The sequence below is a fragment of the Scylla paramamosain genome, chromosome 11 (genome assembly GCF_035594125.1).
Source record: "Scylla paramamosain isolate STU-SP2022 chromosome 11, ASM3559412v1, whole genome shotgun sequence".
Lineage (NCBI taxonomy): Eukaryota > Metazoa > Arthropoda > Malacostraca > Decapoda > Portunidae > Scylla > Scylla paramamosain.
The window spans coordinates 612,501-622,500 of record NC_087161.1 but is presented as its reverse complement, the minus strand read 5'-3'; the positions used below and the strand labels follow the sequence as shown (position 1 = coordinate 622,500).

The 10,000-nt window shown below is 45.9% G+C and overlaps 1 protein-coding gene across 1 annotated transcript in view; it reads right to left on the bottom strand.

The window, feature by feature from the left end:
- Window positions 1-10,000, bottom strand: part of LOC135105270 (glutamate decarboxylase-like) — a 73,801-nt gene that overhangs the window by 53,029 nt on the left and 10,772 nt on the right. Inside the window, 1 exon segment of the mRNA XM_064013490.1 lies at window positions 9,842-10,000. This exon segment is cut by the window's right edge and continues 70 nt beyond it. Coding sequence (XP_063869560.1) covers window positions 9,842-10,000 — 159 coding nt within the window.

Sequence of the window (10,000 nt, the reverse complement as noted above, 5' to 3'; positions counted from 1 at the left end):
GTCGGCGGGAGAGGCAGCGTCATGTGACAGCGCAGTTTAAAATGTGTGCAATGGTTGCCTGACTGCTTCAAGTGTTTCAAGCGCCTCACCAGAGCGGAGGTAATATTATGGCTCACCATGAAGACGGTGCCTGCCGCCTGAATAGGATCACAGCTCCTCAATGACAGCGTATTTAACAGCCCTGTGACAGAGGGTCCAGTGAGGGAGTGTGCCGATACAAGGGCAATACTCGCAACCAACACCTGAACCATACTTAAATGAACAATAAATTGAACTTAGTTCGTATTTTGAAGCGTTTCGGCGTCTCGTCTCGGCACCTTTTAATATGGCAGGCTTTATTTGAAATATTCTTACTGTTTTTTGGGGATTTTCCATGTTTGTGGCAATGTTTTAGCAATGACTCAGCACCATCTAGGAAAATATGAATGACCACCAGAGCAATCATCTGTGACATTTAAAAACAGTCCTGGTGAGAAAAGAGAGCGTTGTGAACATGAGCCCCGATCCGCTAGACAACTATCAATTGCCTCGTCTGGCATGGAGACTAGCAACAGTCTGGCATGGAGACTAGCAACAGTCTGGCATGGGGACTAGCAACAGTCTGGCATGGAGACTAGCAACAGATCCGAAGACTTAAGACTGAGGAAGAGGGCAAGGAACAGTGGAGAAAGCGATGAGAAAAGTGCACTGGATATGAAAATACACTGAAGTAGAAGGAGAGGAGAAGCCAAGATAGGATGGAAAGATTACACAGGAGCAAACATGAGAGAGAAGATAAAGACAGATGGAGGCGGCTCAGCAAAAGTAAGCAGCGACCCAGTATAAAGACGAGGATAACAACGCTGATGATAAATAAAAGCGCAACATACAGCGGGAATGAGTACAGTGCTGGTACTGTTGCCCATGAGTGCATCACATCCTTAGACGAAGCATTAGAGAAAACTTAGCATAAAAGGTACAAAAAAATTAAAAGGAGATGAATCTAACAAGGAGGACATAAGCAAAATTCTCGTGGTTAGTAATCAGGATAAGACAAGGAATAATGTTTTGAAGCTTGGTAAAGTTAGATTTTAAAAAAAGAGACTGAAAGGAAACGATTCTCAAATAGAGTAGTAGATGAATGGAATAGAATCAGTAATCAGGTGTGTGTGTGTGTGTGTGTGTGTGTGTGTGTGTGTGTGTGTGTGTGTGTGTGTGTGTGTAGGGATGAAAGAGGAGAGGTAAGATGTATATCTGTTTGCAAATAATAAATAGAAGTCTCTCTCTCTCTCTCTCTCTCTCTCTCTCTCTCTCTCTCTCTCTCTCTCTCTCTCTCTCAATTATTTTCCCCCATCTCTTCCTCGTATTTATCTCATATTCCTGTGTTTCCCTCTATTATCTCCTCTTTCCTCCACGTCACCGCGGGAGGAAGGAACGCAGGGCCTCGTCAGCCTCGCCTTCAGGAGAGTAAAAATGTAAAAACACAAACTTATCCCTTTCATTTTTTATTACTTTCCTAACCTTGGTAAAATTTTATTTCAACACTTGTCTTGCTCAATATTATACTGATGACTGGCTCGCACACACACACACACACACACACACACACTCAAATGACCTTGATGATTCCAATTTGCAACTTGTTTATTATTATTATCATTATTATTACTACTACTACTACTACTACTACTACTACTACTACTACTACTACTACTACTACTACTACTACTACTACAACTTCTACTACTACTTTTACTTTTCACCATGATTAGTTAGTGTAAAATAATATATGCATGACCTTGGGTGTGAATGCTTATAGCAATTAAGGAATGAAAGTGTATACCGAGTGAACTTAATACCTACACATGTGGTCCAAGCAAGTGTGTGTGTGTGTGTGTGTGTGTGTGTGTGTGTGTGTGTGTGTGTGTGTGTGTGTGAGTGAAAGATGATGATACCTTAAGGTTAAAACATAGATAGGAAGTTGGCAGAAACACACACACACACACACACACACACACACACACACACACACACACACACACACACACACACACACACACACACACTATTGATTAGAAAGCATGCATTAATCCAAGTAGTTAGGTAATCCACATCAAGAAACGTTAGAAATACTTTAGCCGTGAAATGTTTAGTACGAGTTGATTTAAGTCAAGTTAAGTCATTCATCCAGTAAGGTATTGATTAAATCATTACTCAGTTCCCTTTCCGTGGAATTATAAATATAAATCTTGCAATATTTGTGATTAACATTTATTTTCTTCACACGTATAGCAGAACAAAGAAACAGGAAACGAAAGGAATAAAGAAAATAAGGGAAAAAATTAAAACAAAGCAAGGAATAGTAAAGAAAAAATTGCACAAAAAATAACTGAATGACTGAACGGACGAATAAACAAATAAAGGAACTAATTGATTAATGAAAACTGAATAGTCGAACAAATAAACAAAACAAAAAAATCAATATTACATCCCACATAAGGAAAAAAAATTAACTGACAAGCAGTATAAATACACAAATAAACAAATCAGTCACACACCTCAAGGTCGCAGACAGAGGTGCCCCCCCCACTCACCCAAGGTCAAGAAGAAAGGTCAGCTTTGGACACACTCATGCAAACCAGTATTTTTAAGGTTTTTTTCTTTCGTTGACCTAAAAAATGTAATTATATTGTGAGAAGTGACCTGACCTTTTGTGATCCAATTATGCCACGCGACCAGCTGAAGGAGGAGGAGGAGCAGGAGGAGGAAGAAGAGGAGGAGGAAATGGTGGAGGATGACGAAAAGGAGGAAGAGCAGGAAAAAAATGAGAAAGAGGAAAACACGAGAGAGAGAGAGAGAGAGAGAGAGAGAGAGAGAGAGAGAGAGAGAGAGAGAGAGAGAGAGAGAGAGAGAGTAAACAAGAAATTGAGTCATTTAAAAGAGAAAGGGAAAGAGAGAAAGGGGAAAGGGTTGCGGTGGTGGTGGTGGTGGTGGTGGTGGTGACAGTGGTGGTGGCGGTGGTGATGAAAGCTTTTCATATGGCGGTGAAGTTGCTGATAGTGATGATGATTCTCTCTCTCTCTCTCTCTCTCTCTCTCTCTCTCTCTCTCTCTCTCTCTCTCTCTCTCTCTCTCTCTCTCTCTCTCTCTCTCTCTCTCTCTCTCTCTCTCTCTCTCTCTCTCTCTCTCTCTCTCTCTCTCTCTCTCTGGCCTCAGGTGTTTGGCTTACCAGTCCCCAGGGGCGTGAGTATATCCTGGGGTAAGAGGGAGAGGGAGAGAGAGAAAGAGAGAGGGAGAGAAGGGAGGGCAGCGAATGGTGATAAATGGTGGAGGAGGACATGACAGGGGAGAGGGAATGGAGAGGAAAGGGTTTACGACAGGGTGTGAGAGTGAGAGAGCGAGAGACAGTATTCAGGGTGAGGTGGGAAGTAAGGAAGGGTGACAGAGTGAAATATAAGGGTGAGTGGATTGTAAGGAAGTACGACAGGGTGAGTAGGAAGTAAGGAAGGACAGGGTGACAGGGTGAGAAGGAAGAGGTGAGATGGAAGGGTGACAGGGTGAGGAATATAACACTCTAACTTCCATGAGGCACTTACAGGGTGGCACTTAGCTTAGCAGAGTGCAGGGTGAGAGGAATCAGGCAGAAGTGAGAGAGAGGGGAGAGGGGGAGAGGGAAGAGGGGAGAAGGGAGAGGGGAGAGGGACAAAATACAAGATTACGTGAAGATAATTGATGTCAGCAGGTTTAAGTGAAGTGAAATGCATTGTGGTGTGTGTGTGGTTAAGTGTGGTGCGGGTGTGGAGAAGTGTGGTGTAGTGCAGTGTATTGTGGGTGTATTGAAATGTAAGAGTACCTGTAAGGAAGAGTAGCGTGGTGAAGTGTAGGTGTGGGTGAAGTGTTCGTACTGAAACGTATGTAGTGTGGTGGAGCATAGGGAACTTGTTGTGAGTGTAAACTGCAGAGGGAGTATGTATTGATTGGAGGGAGAGGATACGGCACCCATAGCGGCCTGCAGTTCTGTTGCAGCACTGAACTGGCTACACCACCACCACCACCACCACCAACACCAACACCAACAACACCACCACCAAACAAGCGTGCGTGAATATGGTCAGATAGGCGTGTTATTGCATATAAGAAACAGACACACAGACAGACAGACGGACAGACAAAGACAGACAGGAAGATAAGTAGGCAGCCTGATAAAAAGAAAGACATACAGACACATGGACAGACAGGGAGACAGGCAGATAGACAGACAGACAGACAGAGAAGTTGACACAGACTTACAAAAAAGACGAGAAAAAGAGAACGGTAAAAAACAAGACAGAGAGAGAGAGAGAGAGAGAGAGAGAGAGAGAGAGAGAGAGAGAGAGAGAGAGAGAGAGAGAGAGAGAGAGAGAGAGAGAGAGGATTAAAGACAAAGGGAAAGATTCGATGATGGGATGAGGCAAAGGGGAAAAATTAGCTACAAAGGAGTTGAATTGCTTCTTCCCGGGATAGATAGACTGATAGATAGACAGAGAGAGATAGACAGATAGATAGGCAGGGTATGACTGAGGATTGTAGAGCGTGGTGGAGAGTGCCAGGGTATGGCAAAGTGCCAGGTCGTGGTGGAGAATTCCAGGCTATGCGAAAGTGCCAGGTCCGTGGTGGAGAATGCCAGGGTATGCCAAAGTGCCACGTCATGTTGGACAGTACCAGGGAGTTAGAGAGTGCTAGGTTGTAACGGAGAGTGACAGAGTTACAAAAGGTGCCGTGATTTTATGTTTGATAGTATTCCACAGTGTGTCACAGAGTGCCAGCGTGTGGCAACAAGAGCCAGTGCACAGTAAGAACTGCTGAGCAGTGCCTGTGTGAGGTGCATCGTGAATACACGGCATCGCATTGACAGTCCATTGGCGGAGAGGTGCTTGTCCCCGTGGCGGGCATGTCCTTCCCTGCAGGTTGTGTCTGGACAGTGAAAGAGACAATGCCAGGACCAAACGCGTCCTTCCCTGCACGCACGGTGCCTGGGCAGTGATGGCGGGTAGCGCGCGCCCCTGGCAGAGGTGAAGAGAGAGACTCAGCAGCAGCAGCCGGTGCTCGGGACAGCATGGAGGCTAATCGATAACGTGGGTAAGGGACGGAGGCTGGTCAAGGTGACCTTTGGCGGCTCTGGTGCCACTGTGACCTTGTGCTCCAAGGTGAGGGTTCCTGACCCAGTGCTCCTCACAAGGGTTCCACACACCTGGTGGTGCCCCAGTGCTCCACACCGGGTCTCCCACACATCTGGTGAGAGTGCCCTGAGTGGTTGTGAGGCAGCCTTTGTGTACCATTGTCTGGCTGATCACCATCGCGGCTGGCGGTGGGAGCCTCCCGATACCAGGCGATTACTCTGTTTGCTTGCGGGATGATGACAGAGGAGTGGGTGCCGTCGCCATGCCATGATGTTGTTAGAATGGGCAGCGCTCCCCTCTGTTGGTGGTTGTATGGGACGAGGCCCGAGGATTTTAGCACCATTGCGAGGGAAGCTGACGAGGCGACGCCTGCATGCCCCTGAGCCACTGGTGATGCTTAGTAATAATTAGCGAAGCACCTCGTGTATATTTCTGAGGCATGACGAAATACTAGTCACGTTTGAATGATTAGACACCGGAGATGAGGACGAGAGCTTTCGCTGAGGGAGTGTCGGGACGAGATAGGACTCAAGGAGGCGAGGTGGTGACAGTGTGGAGCACGGCTTGATGTGGTAGCAGCCTGCAGTGTGGCCAAGTGGAGGTAATGGTGCCAGTGGCCACACACCATACACCGCCTGCCCAACACCCCATCGCCAGTAACACCAGCACCCCTATATCTCCATCTACACCTTATACAATTCCTAACACACGCCGCCCATGCCCTGTGGCCCAACCCTGCCCGTGCCCTCCGGTTCAAAACAGTACCCCCCTGCAACACGCTCCAAGGGAACCCATGTACGTAGTATCACCCGGCAACACTGTGCCTTCTCCTTCAGGGATGTCAGGCAAGCAGGCGAAGGGAAGGAAAGGAGAGGCATGATGGAAGGTCACGCAACAGTAGCAGACCTGATGTCCCTTACGAGGTTGTTTGCAGTGAAGTACCAGTACGTGATGTAAGTAAGAGAGGGAGAGTCAATGAGGGATTCCTGCTGCGCCGCCGCCTTGCTACCGCCACTGCGCAGGCTGAGGAGGCTGACAATGGAATGGCGGGGGCTGACGATGGAATGGCGGGGCTAACGATGGAATGGCGGGGCTGACGATAGAATGACGGGGCTGACTGTGGAACGACGGGACTGACGATGGAATGGCGGAGCTGACGATGGAATGGCAGGACTGACGATGGAATGGCAGAGCTGACGATGGAATGGTGGTGCTGATGATGGAATAGTGGAGCTGACGATGGAATGGCGAGGCTGACAATGGAATAGCGAGGCTGACGATGGAATGGCGGGGCTGACGATGACATGGCGGGGCTGACGATGGAATGACGGGGCTGACAACTGAATACTTCGATCATACGGTTAATTTTCCAATGACTATGAATAAAGTTAATTTTCGAGTGATTCGTATCCTTTGTATGATCAGGAACAAAGAGGTGGGTTTCAACACGTGCTGTGGCCCACTCCTCGCGTACGTCCCCAGCAGTCTCCCGCAATACACATGCTGTCAGCTGCCTGGTAATTCCGGTGTCCTTGGACTACATTCAGAAACATTAGCGCTCCGCACTTACATTCGAGCACTACATTCAAAAGGCTCTACTTGAAGTTACACGGGTTGTTAAGGGTGTTTTTTTTTTTTTTTTTGTTTCTAGTGACTGATTAAAAGGTTTCTACATTATTAGCAGGAAAAAAGACTCTGGGGAACCTGGTTGATCGATGTTATGGTCTTTGGAAATAGTCGTTACACGGGTTGTTAAGGGTGATTTTTATATTTCTAGTGACAGATTAACAAGGTTTCTACATTATTAAAAGGAGAGAAACTTTGGGGAACCCGGCTAGTCGTTGCTGTGGTCTTTGGAGATAGTTGTGATGAAAGAGCAGAGCGTTTCAGAATACTGGGTCCTTGTCTATTAATTTGGTGACAGCCGCCTTCTTGTAACCTGTTCTTGTAATCTCTTCTTGAAATCCGATGTAATTCCCCGGTTCTCGGTATTCTCCTCGGCGGTCACGTCTTATCTCTCTTCTGTCTGGGCAGTGATAGTTTACTTGTAATCTTGGTACTTACTTTCATGTTTGTATTTGTCTTCCCTCATTTATTCTTTCCATTTTCTTAATTCCTTCTTCATTTCTTCCTTCTTCATTCTTATCTCATATTCTTCCTTTTTCTTTCGTGTTTCCTCTCTTCCTGGTTTTTGTTGGGTTGTCTTACTTCAATAATGAAACAGTGCCACGGTGGGAGTATAGTGGCACAGTTAAATACAGTGCCACAGTGAAATAGTGCTACTGTGGAATACATTAGCACAATGAAATAAAGTTACCATGGTGAAATAGTGCCACGGTGGAATGCAACAGCACAATTAAATACAGTGCCATGGTGAAATAGTGCCACGGTGAAATGCAGGAGGACAGTTTAATGTATTGTCACAGTGGAATACAGTGGCACAGTTAAATACAGCGTCATGGTGAAATAGTGCCATGGTGGAATGCAGGAGGACAGTTTAATGTATTACAACAGTGGAATACAGTGGCACAGTTAAATAGTGTTATAGTGAAATAGTGCCACGGTGGAATGCAGGAGAAGAGTTTAATGTATTGCCACAATGGAATACAGTGGCACAGTTAATAGTGTCACAGTGAAATAGTGCCACGGTGAAATGCAGGAGAAGAATTTAATGTATTACCACAGTGAAATACAGTGGCACAGTTAAATAGTATCACAGTGAAATAGTGCCTCGGTGGAATACAATAGCTCAATCAAATGCAGTGCCATAGTAAAGTAGTGCTACGGTGGAATATAGTACCACAGTGCCACAGTGAAACAGCGCCGCGGTAGAATACAAAAGCACAGTTAAATACAGTACCCCAGTGCAATACTGCCATGGTGACCATAATACCATAGCGAAATACGCTATTCTGGTAAAATCTTGTGCTAGACAGTGCCAGAGCAGTGCCAGGGTCACTTAGGTTGCTGCCTGCCTATCTGGAGGGGAGGCTGCAATCCCTCGGTGCACTGTTACAGCTTATCTTCAAGTTCCACAAAATGGCAGGACGCTTACTGAACGCTTCAACTGTATTCATCGTAGTCTGCAGTGCCACGATGAATAACTGAAAGTTAAATCTAGTGCCTGTGGATGCCAGTGCCATTCATCACGTTACATTATAGTGACGGTAGTGCCTGGTAGAACAGTCCCAGGTTGACCTTCAGTGCCAACGCAAATAGGTATGTGGAGTCGAATGACGAAAAACTATATTTATATAATACAAAATATATTCATGGTGTTAATGAGGTGCTGTGCCGCTGAGTGCAGTGACAGTGATACAGTGTCAGTGGCAGTGAGCGTCAGTGACAGTGATACAGTGTCAGTGGCAGTGAGCGTCAGTGACAGTGATACAGTGGCAGTGGCAGTGAGCGTCAGTGACAGTAGCAGTGTGGGTGAGAGTTACAGTTCGGGAGAGTTACAGTATCAGTGAGAATTACAGTTAGTGTCTGAGTTACTGTAACAACTGCAGAGGTAGAGTTAAGAAGCAGTGCCGGGGTTACAGCATCAGTGAGAATTACAGTAACAATGACAGTTACATTGCCAATGACTTAGGGCTTCTATAACAAATGCAGTGCCAAAGTTAGGGTCACTGTAACAAGCACAGTGCCAGAGTTAGGGTCACTGTAACAAATTCAGATCCATAGTTAAGATCATATAGATACAGTGCCAGGGACATACAGTACAATGAACGTTATGGTGTTACAGTAAGTGAAACAGGAAGGTACAGTACTTGTTAAGCCACAGAAAGAGTTGCAGTGCCAAAGAAATGGTTACAGTGCCACGGTGTTAAGAGGTGAATTATTGTAGAACTGGAATGAGAGAGAGAGAGAGAGAGAGAGAGAGAGAGAGAGAGAGAGAGAGAGAGAGAGAGAGAGAGAGAGAGAGAGAGAGAGAAGAGAGAGAGAGAGAGAGAGAGAGAGAGAGAGAGAGAGAGATTATGGTGCCAAGGAAATACAGTGCGGAAGAGAGAGATAGCATGCAAGAATCTCAAAGATAAGTCCAACGTCAAAAAAAAAGATAGAGGGTGAAAATAAAATACAGTGCCAGAAGCAGCAATACAGTGACTGGAAAATTAACTGCAGTGCCACAGAGATACAGTGCCAGGAGGAAGCGGCAGAGTGCCACAGATAGAGGTGAGTGGAGTGAGAAGAGGAAGTGACTGCAGGCGTGAACGTGTTGATAGGACAGGACGACGCTATGTGGTCAGCGGCGTCAATTCTCATTAGACTTGCTTCACTTTCCGCACCTCGCGCCCTCCACCACTCTGCACTCTGCCTAACCTGCCTCCACACCGAGTTGCTGACTTCATCGTTGTCATTGCCATTATCAGGGCATCATATACTCGTATATATATATATATATATATATATATATATATATATATATATATATATATATATATATATATATATATATATATATATATATATAATATATATATATATATATATATATATATATATATATGTATATATATATAGGCAAAGCTACAGACCTAAGTAATTACAGTGACGGGGGATAAAGTAACGAGCACAGTGCCGTAGATGGAAAGAGAGGAATACAGTGCCGGTAGCAGTGCCAGTGCCGGGCAGGTGGCGGGGTGAATGACATACGTACAGTACATAGTTCACAGAGTGACATAACAAAGAGTGGCGGTGTCTCACCTGTATAATGTAGAGGGGCGATCTCTCTGGCGGGGCGGTCATAGTCCTCCTTGGGCGGGCGGTGGGACGGGGAGGACGGGCCTGTCACACAGGTGGGCGGGGGACAGGGCGGGGGAGACGGAGCGGGCCGAGGACATGTTCCTGGAGTGGAGGCTGTCC